At 45.6% G+C, this 20,171-nt stretch overlaps 1 protein-coding gene across 1 annotated transcript; it reads left to right on the forward strand.

The window, feature by feature from the left end:
* The first annotated feature begins 18,236 nt into the window (after positions 1-18,236).
* LOC144165729 (homocysteine S-methyltransferase YbgG-like) lies at positions 18,237-19,962 on the forward strand. The gene has a single exon (XM_077695525.1). The coding sequence runs from the start codon at positions 18,440-18,442 to the stop codon at positions 19,388-19,390; it is 951 nt and encodes a 316-aa protein (XP_077551651.1). The 5' UTR covers positions 18,237-18,439; the 3' UTR covers positions 19,391-19,962.
* Positions 19,963-20,171: the final 209 nt, after the last annotated feature.

Genomic DNA, 20,171 nt, shown 5'->3' on the forward strand with positions numbered 1-20,171 from the left:
TAGGAGGTAGCGGTGACCGGTAGTTGCAGTTTGCTGGTGGCCAAGGCAGCCCGTACCTTCAGAAGTTTCTGCATCGGCGGGTGGGAGATACCCAGCGCCGCCTCCCATTTCTCGGTGGTACGGATTAATGGGAGGGGATCGTTGTTGCATGCCCACATGGTATGGATGATGGTATCTTTCAAGCCACATGCGGGGCAGTCGGGGGACTAGTACAGGGTGGGATGAATTAAGTGCAGTTTGCCGTGACAGGGCGATGAAACTAGTCGCAGGCAATCCCAAAAAGTCACAGAATTTTGTTTCTTTCAAAAATTTCAGAACAAGGCGCAAGGTGCCCGGCTAGTGATCTAGTATAATCCACGCTCTTTGATAATTTACCTTCGACGTTTCTGCTGTCGCGATCAGCTGCGGAAAGAATAACAAAGAGGGACGACTGACACTATTCATCGCAGATGAAGAGTGCCAGTCATCCTCCGGAGAACAGAAACAAGAGAGAACAGAAAGAACCATTTCACCTTTAAAGACCGTCGAGAACATAAACCTACTGAGTACAAAGGGACACAAACATGACCGATACGTAGCAGACCGTAGTAGACGTTGCAAGAACCACAAAAAGTTATTCAAAAGAAGTTTTTCAAAAAGGCTTATGATGGGAGCCTTGCTCTACACTTTACTTTCGTTTGTTCTGATAGAGTACATATGTCATTCTTGTTATCATTTTAAATTTCCACTACATAAAAAAAATGAGTAAACACTTTATTAACGCACAGGCAGAAGTTGTTTAGTTTTCCTGGCTAATTTGTAGCACATATCTAGAGAAGGGCCGTTGATAAGAGGTTGACCACTAAACTATTTTTGTATAATACTGTCGACAGGTACTTCGTAAACGGTTGTGAGTGATTTCTCCGTAAGCGTGGCGCGAATGTGAAAGTGTCCGTACCGTCAATCGGTCTAGTTGTGGCTAAGGTTTCGCGTTCTTTTCCACAGTGGGTCGGACGTTCGAAGGTGGTGCAATTGTCAAGGAATACATACTGCCGCTTTGTTGTGACTATGGGCATGGGTAGCTCCTTTTCTAAACGAGACCGTAACGAGAAGGATGCAATATCGATTAGGCGCACTAATATCGGTCTCCACGCAAATGCAGATTCTACACAGATCTGTACATCGGCGACTTCTTTGATTTGTCTCTCCACCACAGCATTACTACAAGAGTTATAGTGCATTTGCAATGCGTGTACATTGGAAAGACATGTTGTCGGCGTGTATGATGGCTGCTACATCGATGGTTGGTGCATTAAGGAAAGATGTAAGCTTTGGGCTCAGAAGAGCGATGTGTGTTGAGGATTCCCCTTCGCGTCGGACGGGCTCGCACGTGCTCCAACAGGCTGCTTCTGTAGACCTTTGCGTTGGATGAGTCTCCACCAACCTTTTTTTTGTTCACTATCGTTATGTCGCTCCAATACGTTCGCGCTTTGTCGTGAAGCCGTAATATTATCGTTGTCCCTTGTACTATGGCCGTCTTTAGCGGGACTGACATGCATAAGTTGACGGGTCTTTCAAACCCCAGAACATATTGTACCGAATCGATGTATATACTGAATGATACCTAAGGAACATTGGAATAAACACCATAATTCAGATTTCCTAAAATAATAGTCTGACTTCGTACAACAAAATGTTTGTATAGCTCTGTTGTGTTTGTGCATACATTTCTGTTGATTTTCTCCCATTGGTTGACAACTAACCTCTGAACATTTGTACCTCTCCCAAAACTGCTGCTATGTATTTCGAAATAACATAATTTAAACTACAAACAAATGATTAAAATGCATAATGTGGAAGTCTTTTTCCGCAGGCAAGGCGATCTACAGTCAAACGTCACTACAATGAGGGCTTCTGCAACTAAATTGCCCGTACAACGGAGCATGCCATATGACCTGGCCAGATTCTGCAACACTGCAACGTGCTGCAGTATTTTTCTACACTGTGTGTGTACACAAAGACAGCTTTACTTGGTTCAACTCACGTACAGGGAGGCAGGTCAAGACAACTTTGCATGATGCCCAGCGTGATAAATGCTGGTAGGGCATCTTAGGAGGGCCGGAGGGCCTTATCACTTACACGAACCACTTACTCGGGAGGTACGTGGTTCGGTATGAAAGATAGTGATCCTTTTAATGTCCCAAAACGAGGCTTCTTTGTCTGCGAATACGACGTCCGACTGCACGATAGTTCGGCGCAGGATAGTGCTTGTGATTACGCTTGTAGAATCATTTCTACTACATAATTACTAACTGGGCCATGTTGTACTTTAACCACACTATTATTCTCCATGAATTCAAATAGTAGAACCCCACTTTCTTTGTGTATAGCGAAAGCGCTCATGCCAGTACATTGAATGAGTACAAGGTCTAGTGGTCTGTACGCTGAATACCTATTTTGAATTCGTGACTTGTGTTATCACATCAGTACAATATTACAAGGTGCATTGTGTTATCTTCCTTCACACGTGGTACTTCACTTCTCTAGGGCTACTAGGAGATAGATCAAATTCCTTTTTGGAACGTCTGGAAAAGGCCAAATGGCTAACTTTGGGTATGGCGGCGATTCCATCATTTAATTTTAATCGTTTTCATTTGCATTCAGTATACAGGCAGCACAAAACAGCGCGGTAAAGAAAACCCTTAATGAGAAATGCTTTCGGTGAACCTTAATTTTGGAGTTGGGCTAGCACACAACATTCAAGGAAAATGTCGGAGCTATAGGATATTTGTATTCGTTCATTTTTTTACACCTAAAGCGGTGACTTGGAATGACTCGTAAGTAATTGTAGTCCATTTAGTCTCATACAACCAATAAGCAGCAAAACTATTCCTACAAAAGTTTCAGTGGCAACTCGTAAATTTAAAATTTTTATTTAGGTAAAGGCCGTGCCTGTTTTCCATAGTTTTTCAGTGGGTGAGACAAAAAATCTTCTGTTTTTTGCTTTCCAAGAAGAAATAGTTTTATGCAGTTGGGCTCACAAACATTTCAGAACTTCAACGCCTGAAGAGTCTGTATCATGTTGTGGGAACCGTTGAGAGCCGTGGCCTACGATCCCGAGCCGGTGGGCGCTTCGGGAGAGACGCGTTTGCTGTGAAACCGGTCCGGAACTCCACTAGTGCGTCAGCGCCCCGGAGAGGTCGCACCACCGGTCCGAGTGGAGCACAGGCGCGAGGGCGGTGCTAACGTGTGTGCGCAGAAGACGGTGAGAGTCTACGGCATGTCCGGTCGGGGCAAGATTGGCGGAAAAGCGCGGCCGAAAAGCATAAAAATGTCATCAGCCCAGAACGTCATGATTCCGAGGCCAATCTACTGCCATCATCATTTGCAACCTTCCACGTCTGCCTGGGAGCTAATCACGCAGACGAAATCGACAGATATCTTTGTCGATAGCGAACTAGTGAACAATCACTGCGGCTAAGCACGTCCCGCTGACCATAATCTGCACGCCAGAGGACAGTGCCGTAACAAGATTTTAAATACCGTAGTCTTGAGGTACTTGCACCCGGAATGTTTTGTCTGCATGTCTGTGTGTCTGCATCTCGAATCATCCCTACAGGTAAAAGTTAAAGGCTGCTTGAACGAGAAATTTATGCATCGAAAACCTTTCCAAACCACATCATTTCTCACAGTAATTCCACTTCTCAAATTCTTGAGCAAAAAAACTATATAACTGTACTACCACTCTTCCTCCAATTAAAAATACATATTAACTTCATATTCGTAATAGCAATAAGAAATACGCATTGAAAACAAAATTTTGACACAAACATACAAAAAGCGCCGGCGCCCTTCAAACTCAGCAGTAAGGAAAGGCTCCGATAGAGGACACGTGAGCATTGTGAGTCCGGGAAATTAATTGCCTTGAGAAAACCTACACAGTGTTTATCGTAAAGCGAAGCAAGCAAAAAGCCGCACAGCGCCGGGAGAACACCATCGTCGCACTATGGCATTTGCGAAAATGTGAGGATATACGCGGAGAATATTTTGAGCGGGTATCATCTTGATGAACCCTTCATTATTGTCTACGACTAGAACAGACTTTCATGGGCGCAACCATCCAGAAGCTAACAAAACTTCTGCCAGAGGCGATCAGCAAATTTTATTGTGGGTTCTACTGTAGGGCGCATATGCATAGCAAGGCTAATAAAAGTCATCGAAAGTTTTGTTCGCGGAGAGCTTCCGAGACTGGTCCGCACTTGTCTGGTACCCAGGAGAGCGCGCACGGGGTTGAAGCTCAGAAGGTTTATCGTCGTAGCTCACAGACACCATAAGTTCCTCCTCGTATTCCCCGCCCAGAGGCACGGACAGTGGTAGATCGGTGTTACCCTGTTGAAGTTCTTCCGCATCGAGCTGCTTCCCAGCGTCAAGGGAGTACAATTTTATCGTATCGACGCCGGTCGTGTTGAGGGCGGTCACGTTGGCGTCGGGTGTAGCCGAGGAGGGACGTCGGCCGCGCTCAGTGATGTCGGGTGTAGTCCGGGAGGAACGTCGGCCGCGCCCGATGATCTTGGTGATGAGCACGGCGAGAAGAACGAGGATTATAACACCGCCTAAAGCTATCATGACCTTCCAGAAGCAGATATGGCGCCTTTTCGCTTGAGCCTCCTCCAGATACTCATTTTCAAGACGCTCACCGTCCTCCACCATCTTGTCATACAGTCGCTGCACGCTTGCCATGGTGTCGTGGGCAGGTAGCACCACCTGTTTCTGCGGCCTTGTGGGAACCATCGTCGCTCGTCCGGTGGGGAAGAACGCCTGCTTGGGACTACGTTGTTGTTGTTGTTGGTCCAAAAAAAAAATGGCTCGTACCCACTCAGGGGGATTGGCCAGGAAATGGGCGCTAACTGAGAGAAGAGAAAAAACTAATTGACGCTGTGACTGTCGTTGCTGTTGTCTTCTTCACTTCGTGGTTTCAATGCACGTGGGGCAATTGACCAAGAAAACCGAGGTTTGAGGTGCTAATGTAGACGTATCAACCCTAATGAAGCAACGAGTGCATTGTGACACGTGATACTTGGCAAAAAAAGATCGCCGACAGAGGTTAGAAAAAGAAATATGCAATATTTTTGTACAGGCATATTTGTACACCAGAGGAGTAGATTACAAGGTAAGCGTATGGTCCCAGGAACATACGTGTGAAAGGCTACATCCGCCTCGTAGAAAATTCCGTGATTGTGGCCTAAAACAACAGCACGAGCGGACTGAAAAGACTGTTTCTATAGGTAGTTAAATAGCAGTGGTAAGATAGCCTCGCATAAAAAAGGAAAACATTAAAATGCAAGAAAAAAGGAACCTATGTTTTCATATTCACAAAATCGAGCACGAAGAACGGAGGCCCGCAGCAATTCGACCAGTTTTGTTTAACTCAATAGCTAGCGTGGGGATGTTCACACTTTATGGTGGTTGGACCTCGCGTTGCCTATTTTCAGAACTGACGCTTCTAAACTGAGATGACGCCGCTGATGTAGAATCAGTAGGCAGCCGCACGTGAAGCGCGATGAAAAAAGCGCTATAACTGCAATACAAAGAAGGTAAAACTGGGGCCGAGGTAAGAAGTGGACAAACAGTAAACCTGGGAGTAGTTCCACCAATGTCCCATGTCTTTTCGCCAGCATGTTCTTCCTCGCAGATGATGTCACATCATAGATCATCCTTTTGAACACTTCCGATCTAACGGGTGTATTTTGCCTGTCGCTCACAGTACCCGGGTGTTTTGGACGAAAAAAATTGAGAAAATTCAATTTGAGAAAACTACTGACCGCATCCCCCGCACTCTTTCCTTTCGTCTCCCTCTTCCGGGCCCTGGGCCCTCCTGGTGTTAACAAAGGACTTTTATTTAGTTCTCGCCAGTCAGTTCAATGAACTTTGGTTGGGCCGGAGCTTTATTCCATCGGGCAAACATTGGGACTAGCGTTTCCCTTCCGCGTAATCGTAGGCATCTTACTGTCTGCGTAACACACCAACCCAAACCGTCGACCACGGAGTGCGCCAGCACTGGTCACATTGACTTGGGAGCTACTACGTTTAAATCTTCCCCAGTACAACGGGCATGTCATGTCACCGGTGAGGATATGAAGCCGAGTTGAGCGTACACGCACCACCACCCCACATTCTCTGTCCCGCCCGTGGCGCGAAAACCGGCAACCGGTGATGTGTGCGTGCTTAGACCTGGAAGAAACAGACGAAAATATCGCTCCGAACCCCCTTCAAACTGAAGAAGGATTATTTCTGACAATGGCGTTGCAAGCGGCAAGTTGTCGTTCGTCAGTGAGGGATTCCCAGGTAACCGACGAGGTTCAACTAGAGGTAGCAACGGGTGCGGCTTCACATTCTGCTTCAGCGGATTTCTATTGTTATCGCACCCATTCGCGCTTCTGTGCGCGCCGAACGTCTTTCAGTCTCCACTCTTTCCTTCGGTGCCAAACTACATGCGTCCGTCCCGTTGCGAGTTAATAGTGCAACTGCTCATAACGGCGCCAGCGTTATATTCGAGTGATTGCGTAATTGTTGGAAGATGCGTACGCGTTTGCGAGTCTGAGCGGGAAAGGGATTATGAGAAAACCGGCTTCACCGGAAGGAAAACGGGAGCGCTATACATATAAGGGTTGCCTGTAAAAAGTCGACGGATTAGTTCAGACTGGGGTATGTTTAAGGTGTTGTTCATTTTGGGTTTACGTTGTGTAATTTTAATGATTGAAGGGGCTCACGTGGAAGCTCTGAAAAGGTACACCAGGCTGCGAGGTTATATTTATTTATTTATTTTACTTATTTATTTTTGTTTATTTATTTGTTTATTTTAAACACGGGCAGTCCGTTTTAAAGACCAAAGAAGGTGGCCTACATGACTTTATAGGTACAATAACAGTAAAACTAATTCTGTAGGTAAAATAACAGTGGTGTTCAAGCATTCTCTAGCTGATCAATATGAAACATGCAGGTTTTTGTTACACAGCTAGGTGTTCAATGATGAAAAGAAAAAGAAAGTGCACGAGTCATGTTTCAACACAATTATGATATAGCAGCAAAAAATGTTTCACATGTGTGAGTTGAGTGTTTTGAATAAATCGAAGAAGCAAAGATCGAGCAGGCGTGTGCAGCTAGTTATACAACGTTGGATGTTAAAGAGAAATGAAATAAAGAAGTATTGTTAAAGATGCATGAATAAACAGTCAAATTCCTTGCAAAAGCATATTATGCCACCAGCTATGCAGGCATATAAATAAATCAGGTGCTGTACAATGTACAGAATTATGCAGAGTAACTTTCCGAACTCTGGGTTGTGTCCAACTATTCCGTAATTTTGATTTCGAGCTTTCAAACTGTGTGCTGTTTTTGTGTGAGGTGCTGATATTCGCGATTGTCGATAAGAATTCTGATAATGATTCCAATGACAGGTTTAAGCGGTTCCACTCCTGAAACGCGAGTGGAAAAGGAAACAAGTGAGGATACGTTAAAACAGCCTTTTAAAACGCAAGCTTTCTTATTAGTACCGGTGGTGTACAGCCAACAAAACTAATGCATTTCCCCATAGACCGGTTGGTCGACCGAAAAGCTCTGATAAGATCTCTGAAGACCCGACGCGTGTATGAAACCGGGCTTCCATTCTGTCAAGACGGATATACTTGAAAATCGTGACTAAGGGCTCTGGATAAGGCAATGCGGGAATTTCTTATAAAGAAGGTGTACAGTAGTGTACTTTTTTCCCATAAACCGCGTATCAGTATCCACATGGATCGATCGCACGTGCGTCTTTGAAGATTTCACGATCGAGCGGACGTACTTTCACGGAACGTTGCACGCACTTTCAGCTTGGACGCTTCTCCTAACGGTTTAAAGGAAGGAATGGTAATTTTATAGGACGGCGGAATGACCTGGAAACAGACTGTGCGCGATAGGGACGCACTTCTAGGTTTCACGTTTCTCCGAACTTTTTTTGGAAGCGGTGGTAAATATATACCTATGGGGAATGACCTGAAAAAATACCCTGCCAATAGAGATGCACTTTTGGCTGTCGCGCCTGTCTTAACTTTTTTCTTGTTAGAGATGGTAATTTTATACGTAGGGGGAATGACCTCAAAGCAAACTCCGACTGATATAGATTGCTTTTTCGCTCTAGCAGCACCGTTTGTTTCCAAAATGTTGTAATAAGCTCAGTCCCTGAAGAAAGAAGAAGAAAACGTGGCGCAAACTAGTCGTGACGAAGAAAACAAGGTAAGACAGATACAGGCGCCTGTATCAGTCTTACCTTGCTTTCTGTGTCCACGTCTAGTTAGCGCCACGTTTTCTTCTTTCTTTAAGTATGTACCAACTAGCTAAGTATGTACCGAGTATGTACCAAGTATGTATGTACCAAGTATGTACCAACTCGGTAATTCAGTCCCTGCTTTGCATAGGTGACTTGGATCGTTTCCCTTTTTTTCCTCATACTACTCCTCGCTGTTCTGGTTTGGTGTCATGAACTAATAGAATCCACGATTTGCTTTGTGCTTTTCACATATTACCTTAATCGCTTCAGGCTGTAAGCAAGTAAATATTGTTGAATAAGGCGGACTTAGCCTTGCATAGCTAGCCGCAATTGCTCCGCCTAATCGTCCCCAATACCATATCAAAACTCTCAAATTCATCACATCTCACTTAGTTCTAAAATAACCTACACACAATGTCTGTGTGTCCCCATGCGTTGTATACTGTATATCCCATGCTGTGTACCCCATGCATTGCATATGCATGAGTATACATCCTGCTAATGCATATAGAAAACGGCATCAGCGCAGTTTCTAGTGAACGGTTGGTGAAATACAGTAGTTCAATAAATTAACTACAGCGTAATGAATCACGGAATCAATTATTTATGATACGTAGACCAGTCACTTCTATCGATAGCTAATCTCAATAATTAAACAGCGAGTTGAATGTATCTTTAAGGGATACTTCAGATTTTGCTAGTATTCAACACAGTATTCAAACAGCATTCAACCCCAGTGTGCAAACGTTGCCAGTATTAAACATGTTTATAAGCGTATCATTGCACAACCTGATAAAAGAGTAAGCCCTCATCTTCGTTCCAAAACAACTGTCTGCTTCACACATCAACACGTCTGGCATCACCTCTCAAGTGTAAGCAGTGAAACCTCGAAGTTTGCCTCATCCCTCAAGGTGACACGAGGCACAATCACGGGTTCCTGCAGCAGGAAAATAACTGAATTCTACGATTTTTTTAGTTCCATTCACCTTTATTTTTTAACACCTCTGCGGGATTGTAGTCCTTCAATCATTTTTGCGGTTGTTCTGGGGGATCACTGAGCAAAAAAGTCTGTACCCTATACACCTCCAATTGTTCAATTATTCTCATTAAATTGTAAACCTGCGTTTTCGAACGTGGCACAAAATGCCCAAAGAAAATCAAATTTGGTTATCCTCTGCGTTTCTTTCTTGTCTGGGCGTACAAGTTTGCTTGCTTCTTCTGCATCTGATCCCGCTTCATCAACCTGGCTGTTTTTCACCCTTATTAAAGCGAAGCTGTCTATTCTTCAGTGATGCTGTGGACACCAAAGCAAAGCGCCCTGCAGGAAAGCCCACTTTACGTACTAGTTTTCACAACACCATGATGGAGATAAACGAATCTTTCTTCAATGTTCCACTGATGGCACTGTCCCCTGTTAAGACGCTGTTAAGACCAGGGAACGCCAACTTCCACACCAGGTTTCCTCAAAGACACATGAAGCGCCTCGGGGAAAAAACGCTTCCCGGGGTCGGAATTGAACCTAGGTGCCTCGCGGTATGAAGCCGACGTATATGCGATTATGGCATTCCGACAGGTCAGAGAACTTTGGAGTTCCGACTTTTGCTTTGCGTCAGGGAACATAAAAGAGAGCATCGCGTTTTAACCTTCTTTCTTTTTAGAAGGGGGCATTGATTTTTTGCGAAAATACAGATTCTGATTTCCAACCAACGTCAAAAACATTTAAGCCGATATTATCAGATGAAGCTCCAGGTGTATGCACGACGCAACCTCTTTCTTCCCGAACAACCAAAGAACTTGACGAGCAGTTCTTTTGTACCGCTCGGTGACCGTGATAGCATAACTGTATAATTTATTTTCTTACAATGCGGACGGAAGCGTTCAAATTACTGCCCTTGTTACTATTGCAAGTTTAAGCTCTCAGTAACGGCCGGCTTCCTCTGGCTGAGACGCAAACGATAATCGTTCACGTAATCCTGCTTCACACAACACTCGAAGAAGAAAAGGCAGTGAAAAAAGGAGATCGCTTTTCCCACCTTTTCGGAGCGCTTGAATTGCCTCCACACCAAACAAAAAGGTTTTAAGCCAAACAGACTGCGACCTGGATGCGAATCTAAAGTGCCCTCATCATTTGCAAAATTGCACAGACAGCTTGGAAGCGTCTTGCACAGACGCTATCGATGCATTTCTCTCTGGTACACCGCGTGGCTATCAATCATTGCATGAAAACACGCCTCGCTGACATTAATCGCCATGGCAGGAGGCAATTCCGCAAGAAGTTTTTAGAGAGGATAGTCTTTCTTGGGGTTCTTACACCCGAAATATTTTTCCTGTTTCTGTCTGCCTGCCTGCACCGCGCATCAGCCGGTTGGCTAAAGGTTACAGGAATTTTTGAACGAGAAATCCACATATGCAAAACCTTTCCAAACCACTGCATTGGCTACCATATTTCATACTTGTCAAAAATGTTGAGCACAAAAAAAAACATTCCATATATTTGAGACAAACCTATAAACTGTACTACCAGTTTTCGTTCAATTAAATATTTATATGCCGTTCATATTCCAAATACCAATAAAAATACGCTGAAAAGAATATTTCTACTCAGAAATACAGAAAGAGCTTGCGCCCAGGCTAGGACCTATCGAAGCCCTTTCAATCAAACAGCAACGAAAGTTTCCAACAAAGAGCGCGTGTCATTGCGACTTCAGCCAAATTTAAGTGCTTTTATCAAACTTACGCAGTGTTTATCTCATAACAGCGGAGCAAGGTGCGATACGAAGAGCATTAGAAGTAAGTAGGAGCGAAAAGAGGGGCATTAGCGTGTCTGCGCCGGGAGGAGACCATCGTCTCAATATATTTGCAAAAATGTGAGAATACGCACGGCCAATATTTTACAGAAGATATGATCTTGACGAACCCTTTTTTAAGTGTCTGCGATTAGCATCGACTATTCAAGAAACCAACGCAACAAACTCTGCAAGAACCAATATTCCAATTTTTTCCCATGGATTCAATTGTACGGCCTCTCTGCCTTCCAAGGCTAATCAAACTTGTCCAAGGTTTTGTTGGCGGGTGGCTTTCCAGAAGGGTCCGCACTTGCCTGATACCCTGTAGTGCGCGCACGGGCTTGAGGCTCAGCGGGATCCACGTCGTTGCTCGCTGATGTCATAAGTTCCTCCTCGTATTCACCGCCCAGAGGCACGGACAGTGGTAGATCGGTGCTACCCTTTGGAAGTTCTTCTGCACCGAGCTTCTTCCGGTCGTCATGGAAGTAAAATTTTCTCGTATCGATGACGGTCGTGTTTAGGACGGTCACGTTAGCGTCGGGTGTAGTCGTGGAGTGACGTCGGCCGCGCCCGGAGATCTTGGTGATGATCGCGGCGAGAAGAACGAGGATTATAACCGCGGAAAAAGCAATTAAGACCTTCATGACGCAGACATCGCGCCTCTGTGCTCGAGCCTTCTCCAGATACTCCTTATCAAGACACTTATCCTCGTCGACCATCTGGTCATAGCGTCGCTGGACGCTTGCCATGGTGTCGTGAGCGGGCGGCACCGCTTCTTTCGTCGGGCTGGGGGAAACCATCGTCTTTGGTTCGGTGGGGAGAGAACGTTTGCTTGGGTGGTCGTCGTACTACGCCGACGCTGTTACCGTTGTTGTTGTTGTCTTCTTCAGCTCGTGGATTCAATGCACGTGGGGTTATTGGCTAAGAAAAGCGAGGCTTGAGAGGCTAATGGAGACGTTTCAATCCTAATGTTAAAACGAGTGCATAATAACACGCGATACTTGGAAAAAAAACCTTCCGTGACACAGGTTAGAAAAACATCAATGCAAACATTTTGGTACAGGCATATATGTACACTAGAGAAGTGGCTATCGGGATAAGCGCATGGCCTCAAAAACATACGCGTCAGGGGCTGCTGCCACGCATCTGGGAGATAATCCTGTGATTGTGGCCTCAAACGACCGCACGAGTGGCATGATAAGACTGTGTGTATAAGTAGTTATTTTAGAGCGGAATGCTAGCCTCGTCTCAAAGAGATAATCGTTGGAGATGCAAGAAAACTTTACCTATCTTTTAGTATGCACAACAAAAGAGAGCACGAAAGCAGTGGTAGGCAGCATTACGACAGTTTTGTTTAACCCAATGGGTAGCGTGGAGATATTCACACTTTAGGGTGGTTGGACGTCGCATTGCCTGCATTTAGAACTGACACTTCGAAAGTGCGGTGACGCTGTCAATGTAGAATCAGTGGTCAGCCGCGCGGGAAGCCCGATGAAACAAAGCGTTAGAACTTCAACCCATATTTTTAGGAGTCATGTATCTATCCCCAAGCCATCAACGCACTGCGACCCATACAGAAGCTGCCCTCTATCTACATCTTGTGGACACTACGCCACGCCAACCTATCAAGGAATGAGGCGCGCGCACGCCGCAGCAAAAGAATTACTATCAGGGCATTCCCAGAAGCCACAGAAGGCCAACCGGAACCCTTCAACGACCCCCCAATCCCACATCGTTGCAGTGACATACCACTACCGACGATATCGTCTCTTCTACCCCTTGCCTCATCCAACTCTCAACAGAAACGACCCACGGCTTTGGCGATGACTACACATCCAGACATGCCACAACAGAAAAATTCTACACAACGTATTACAAACCCTGTACCTCTACCAATGTCCATCCTATAAAACCCCAACACCACATACCCACATAGTAGGGGCTTTCCACTGCTATCCAAACCCTATCCCTTCCCCTTCCTTCTAGTAGTGGGAGTGCGAGCTGACAAGCTGTCCGCTACAGACGAACGTTAACCTTGGGTCTTGGACAAGAACGGCTGCCACGACTCGCGGCACCACGTACTAGGTAATCCACTCACAACAGCATTTCCCACTCCAACATACTTGTCTTTCCCCGTCCTTTTCTTCCTGAAAGAAATGCCATGAACCGCCATTCGTAACCTAAAGTTTTGTAATTTCGTCCATCCATCTCTGGATACACCTCTTCTGCAAGACTGTTTTGCATTCACAAATAAAAAACTTTGTTACCATACCATGAGCTTTGTTTGTTGCCATGAACTCAAGTATAATCAAATAAGAAGGTAAAACTGGGCCGAGGTAAGAAGTGGACCTACAGTAAACCTGGGGGAAGTTCCACCAATGTCCCATCCCTTTTCGCAAGCATGTTCCTCTTTACAGGGGATGTCACATACATCATTATAATCAGCACTTCCGTTCTTAAGGGAGTCTTTTGCAGATCGCTCACTGTTCCTGGAAGTGTACAGCGAAAGAAATTCGAGAAAATTCAATGCCCTCCGACTATATAAAGCAGGATGACCAGTGAACCTGAGCGCAGCATCAGGAGTGCACGAAATGAAACACGTTGCTTTGTAATTTGCAAATAACAATACGTCTGCTCCGGTTACCAATCACTCCTCCCCAATCTGCTGAACGCCGTACCCAATCCAAGTGAGATACACCCACTACACTAAACGAACCCAATTTTCTCGTTGCACTTGGGAGCTTTACTCTCAAGAATTGCCTCGCAAAGGTAATTTTGCCGGGGTCTACAACCCTATCTGTGCACTCAGGAACTCGTTATTCCTATTTAGGTTGTTCAAGCGACTACTGACCGCATGTCGCTCCCTCTTTTCCTTCGTCTCCCTCTTCCGGGCCCCAGGCACTCCTGGTGTTAATAAAGGACTTTTATTTACTTCTCGACAGTCAGTTCAATGAAACTTGGTTGGGCTGGAGCTTTATTCCACCGGGCAAACATTGGGATTAGCGTTTCCCATCCGTGTAATCGTAGGCATTTTGCTGTCTGAGTAACCCACCAACCCAAACCGTCGACCACGGAGGGCACCAGTGCTGGACAAATTGACTCGGGAGCTACAACGTTTAAATCTTCCACCAGCACAACGGGAATGTCACCGGTGAGGACATGAAGCCGAGCTGCGCGTACATACCCCCCTCCCCGCTTCGTCTACCCCGCCCATGGTGCATAAGCTGGCAATCGGTGCACGTGAGTGCTCAGACCTGGAAGCCAAAGGCGAAAATATTGCTCCGAAAGCCCTTCAAGCTGAACAAAGAATATTTGTCAAGACGGCGTTCCAATCGGCAAGTTCCTGTTCGTCCGGGAGGGATTCGCAGGTACCCGACGAGGTTAAACTTGAGGTGGCAACGGTGGCGGCTGCCCATTCTGCGTCAGCGGATTTCTATTGTTTTCGCACCCATTCGCGCTTCTGTGCGCACCGACAGTCCTTCAATGTCCAGTCTTTCCTCCGGCGGCAAAATACATGAGTCCGTCCCATTCGAGTTAATAGGGCAACTGCTGATAGCGGCGCCAGCGTGATATTCGAGTGATTGCGTAATTTGTGGAAGATGCGTACGCGTTGGCGAAGGTGAGCGGGAAAGCATTATGAGTAAACCAGCTTCACCGAAAGGAAAACGGGAGCGCTATACAATAAAGGTTCCCTGCAAAAAGTCGACGGAGTAGTTCATATTCGGCTACGCTTAGGGTGTTTTTAAGTTTGGTTTAGGTTTTGTATAGTTGATTATTTAGAGTGCTCACGCAGGAGCCCTGAAGAGGTACACCAGGCTGCGAGGTTAGATTTATTTATTTATTTATAGTTTTTATTTATTTATTTATTTATTTATTTATTTATTTATTTATTTATTTATTTATTTATTTATTTATTTATTTATTTATTTATTTATTTTAAATGCTGCCACTACATTTTAGAGACCAGAGAAGGTGGCCTACATGACTTTATAGGGACAATAACAGTAAAAATAATTCGGTAGGTAAAATAACAGTGGTGTTCAAGCATTCTCTATCTGATCGATATAAAACATGCAGGTTTTCTTTACACAGCTAGGTGTTCAATGACGAAAAGAAAATGAAAGTGCACGACGCATGTTTCAACACAACTATGATATAGCAGCACAAAAATGTTTTCACATATGTGAGTGGAGTGTTCAGAATAAATCCAAGAAGCAAAGATCAAGCAGGCGTGCCCAGCTAGTTATACGAAGTTGGATGTTAAAGAGAAATAAAATTAGATAAGTATTGTTAAAGAAGCATTAATAAACAGTCAAATACCTTGCAAAATCATATTGTGCAGATCAGGGACTGTACAGTGTGCAGAATGATGCAGCGTAACTTTCCGAACTATGCGTTGTGTCCAACTCTTCCGTAAGTTTGATTTCGAGCTTTCTAACTGCGTGGTGTTTTCGTGTTAGGCACTGATATTCGCGATTCTCGATAAGAATTCGGATAATGATTCCAATGACAGGCTTTGGCGGTTACACTCCTGAAAAGCGAGCGGGAAATGAAACAAGTCAGGATACGTGGACACAGCATTTTCAAACGCACGCTTTTTTCGTGAAACCGGTGGAGTACTCTCCACAAAACTAATGCATTTCTCCATAGACGGGTTGGTCGACCGAAGAGCTCTGATAAGATCTTTGAAGACCCGGCGCGGCCTATAAAACCGGGATTCCATTCTTTCAAGACGGTTACTTGAAAATCGAGGGTAATGGTTCTGGATAAGACAATGCAGGAATCGGTCATAAAGAGGAGCACAGCAGTATAGTTTTTTTCCCATAAATCACGTATCAGTATACATTTAGATCGTTCGCACATGCGTTCGCACATGCGTCTTTGAACATTTGACGATCGATTGGACGTACTTTCAGGGAACGTTGCACGCACTCTTAGCTTTCGCGCTTATCTCAGCTTTTTTAAAGAAGTTATGGTAAATTTATAGGTAGGTGGAATGACCTGAAAAAAGACTGCCCGATAGGGACGCACTTCTAGCTTTCGCGCTTCCCTAAACTTTTTTTTAGGAAGTGGTGGTAGGTAGGGGGAATGGCCTCAAATATGACTCTTCCAATAGGGATGCACTTTTACTTTAGCGCTTGTTTTAACTTTTTGGGGGGGAAGGGATGGTAATTTTACAGCTTGGGGGAATGAGATGAAAACAGACTGCCCGATTATGACGCACTTTTAGCTTTCCCGCTTTAGCTTTGCCGAAGTGGTCAGCATTGCGACCACTTCGCCATTATCTAAAACTTATCACAGGTAAATTGAGAATGGAGGCTAATGGAAGTAACATCGCAATGCCGAGACTCACAATCGGCACTTTGGAAGTACGCTCGCGCTGGAGATGTGGATTCAATAGTCAGCCTCGCGTGAAGCACAATGAAAAAAAGAGTGTTTCTACATGAACACATAATTTAGCGTGGTAATTTAGGCAAGCGTGGTAGAGGGCTGCATATAGTTAGATGGGCAGATGAGATCAAGAAGTTTGCGGGGATAAACTGGTCGCAGTTAGCACAGGACCTGGATAATTAGAGATCCATGGGAGAGGCTTTTGCCCTGCAGTGGGCGTAGATAGGCTGATGATGACGATGATGATGTCGAAAAAAATTCCACTGAAATTGGCCGCTCTGATAGCTGTCCAATGAAGCCGAGTTTTATTTCATCATCATCATCAACGACAGCCTATTTAGGCCCACTGCAGGACGAAGGCCTCACCATTGACCTCCACCCTTCGAAGCGAGCCCTGGGCATAACTATTGCTTTATCCAAACTATGTAAGAGAATTGGCGTAAAGACGAGTAACATTAAGCGGCCGAGTTTCATCTATATGCTATTCATAATTACGTATATTTCGCAATAGTGTTGTAAACCTGATGGAATTCTGAGCTGTCAATACATGAAACTGTCCTTGTTTTAGAGGAACCTGGGTGTTCTTGAAACATGTTTTGTTTTGTGAACACCTTTGACTGCGCCCCGTTAACGCATATTTTTTTATATGCGCCATTTTGCCACAGGGCATAGGTAACAGGAAAACAATGAACAAAACAGGACAGGGGTACGACACAGAATGAAAGCAAAAAAAAAAAAGAAAGACACACAATGTGAGGTGGGCGCACTACAGAAAACTATATATAGAGTCCAGTTTCGGAAATGAATTCCAACGCATATCTTTGCTCGAGCTTCACTTCTCATCCTTGATTATTTTTTTTTACATTACCTTAAAACGAATTGAGAAACCGAATGCGGTTTGTTCCGTTTAAGCGTTTGATCCGTTATCACTGGAAAATTTTGTGGCAAGAAAAAATACATATTGTGCCTTTTCTGTTCTCTGTGTTGTCTGCTCGACCGGGAAGTTAAATAAACGCGAATAATTTCTTCAAAACACCGCACGAGTGAATTTCTGCAAGCTTTCTCTGTCAGCAGGCGCTTATTTCCCCCGCCTTAGGCAGGCAAGAGTCGCCTGACACCCTCTTGACACTTTCAAGCCTGTCACAACGCGGCTTTTACTTCGATTTTCACTTGAACATCGGAAGAATTGATCCTTCAACTGTGCTATTATTTGTTGTTACTTTTCGTTCCCGTGTGCGTTAAAATGGTAATTGAAAGATACGAGCGATAAATCGTGATCGTCTGCAACCCATTGCAGACGATCACGCGGGTGCGTACGGTATGTTATTTTGCCACATGAACTTCGGTTGAGTTATACGAATCCATTCGGGTTTCATTTGGCCTTTTTCTTTGTTTTTCATTCGTGTACTTGTTAAATTCTAGATTGAAAGAAGCGAGCGATAATTACTTCAAATTGAACCGTTCGCAGACGATCATGGTTTCAGAGATCCCCGCGCGTATTTCAGTTTTTCTGCTCGAACTTCGGCCGATTGACGATTTCGTCCGTGCTTCGTTTAGTTTTGTTGTTGTTGTTGTTGTTGTTGTTTGCGTGTATGTTAAATAATTAATTGAAGGAACCGAACGATACTCACGTATACTTAAGCCGATCAATAGGGATCATGGTCGCAGAAGATTCGGGGGCGGGCGAGGAGGAATATCCAGGCTGCAGGCACCTAAGTTTTGTACTTGAACTTCGGCAGAATTAGATCCATTTTTGTTTCATTTCGCTTTTTTGTTTGTATATTCTTGTGTGTGCGTTAAATAATTGAAAGAATCGAGATAAATCGCTCGAACTGAAACCCATCGCAGACGATTTCGGCCGCGCACTATCCCGGTGCGCCTCTGACTTGACCAACTGCACGACCGCCAGGTAGGCATTCGTGCGGATATATTTCCCTGCAAACGTGAGAAATACGGTTCAGCTAGTCTTGACGAAATGGTGGCGACGGCATTCAGCAAACTTCCTGTTCACGGACTTGTGCTCGATGGTGGCGTCGGTTCCGAGCTCGAGAAGAAAGGTTTGATTTCGTCAGGCGATTCCCTCTGGAGTGCTCGTGTACTGCGCACCGGCTTTGCGGCGCTCGTGGATGTCCACAGGGAGTACATAACCAGCGGCGCGGACGTCATCATCACCTGCAGTTACCAGGCGAACGTCGACAACCTTCAGAGGAGCATGGGTATCAGCGCTAGCGATGCAGAGAGCCTGATCGCGCGTAGCTGCGAAGCCGCCATGAGAGCCCGCGAAGAGAGCCGTAGACCTAGCGTGCTTGTGGCTGGCTCCGTTGGATCCTACGGCGCCGCACGGTCGGACTTCTCTGAGTACACCGGTGCGTACGCCGACGAAATGAGCTTCGAGGAGTTCGTGGACTGGCACCGACCCCGCGTTCGCTGTCTCGTCGACGCCGGCGTCGACCTGCTCGCCTTCGAGACCATACCGGCGGCCCGAGAAGGTATGGCGCTGGTCCGTCTCATGCGCGAGTTCCCCGGCACCAGTGCGTGGTTGAGTTTTACCACTTCGAGAGACGCACCCGACTGCACGGCCAAGGGAGAATGCCTCGCCACGGTCATGAGCGCCTGCCACGCTGCTGACTCGTCTGGACAGATCTGCGCTGTCGGCGCCAACTGCTGCCCTCCCGAATCGCTAGAGGCGATATTCGAGAAGACTGGGCCGTTGCCCATTCCCTTCGTCGCCTATCCGAACAGTGGCGAAGTGTACAGCACCGTCTCCGGCTGGATGCCCGGCCTGCAGTCCCGGAAGCCACTTGCTGCGTACGTCTCCGACTGGATGAAGCTGAACGTCGGACTCATTGGGGGCTGCTGCAGGACCGGACCTGACGACATAAGGGACATCGCTGGGGTTATGAAGCGTAGTGACGTGGAGCCCTGAAGATAAGGTTCTCTTTAAGGAGACTGCTCTTGAGCGTTGTGTCGTTGCAATAGTCTGCTTTATAAACCCTGAGGTGGTAACCGCCGTTACCGAGAGTTCACTGCTGTTGGAATCGCCTGTCCTAGCGCAGCAGGACAGTGACGTCCGACGTTGTCTTTACGAAGGAGTTTAGTTTGCCGGTTTCGCAGAATTCTTATTTGTGCTTTGCGCATTGCTGTTATATTACCAAGTTTGCCGCCGTGTGCAGTTCTTGTACGTTCATGGCTCAATAAAAGTATTTCGTTGAAATCGTATAGAAATATATCAGGAGTACAATACAGTAACGTGATTATACAAGACAGAGGTGCCATGGTACGAAAATCTTAAGTACTTCAGGATTCAGTTAGAGCGGGTCGTTTGCTGTAATTTATTGGAGTGATGTAAGTGAGGCAGAACTTTGATTCGCCTCTTCCCTCGACCATAAGCCTATCTGGCACGAGGCAGAGCGCCGGTGTTAGTATAGTGGAGACAGGGCCGTACCCAGAGGGGGGTTTGGGGGTTCGAACTCCTCCCGAAATCTTTTCCAGGCAGCACGTAAGCAATACTTACTGTTGCTTTCAACAAAACTACCCCCTTCAGAAAATCCATAACCCCCCCGCCCAAAAAAAAAAAAAAAATTCTGGCTACGGCCCTGAGTGGAGACTATAGGGTTATGCATGGGACAATCGTGGCAGAGGGAAATGCGACGCAAGACAACTGAGGGCGTTGACGGGCGCAGTACGGAAAGCTGATGTTCAAAAGA

This window comes from Haemaphysalis longicornis, unplaced genomic scaffold (assembly GCF_048455015.1).
Source record: "Haemaphysalis longicornis isolate Haplotype H1 unplaced genomic scaffold, Haemaphysalis longicornis Haplotype H1 scaffold_15, whole genome shotgun sequence".
NCBI classification, from domain to species: domain Eukaryota; kingdom Metazoa; phylum Arthropoda; class Arachnida; order Ixodida; family Ixodidae; genus Haemaphysalis; species Haemaphysalis longicornis.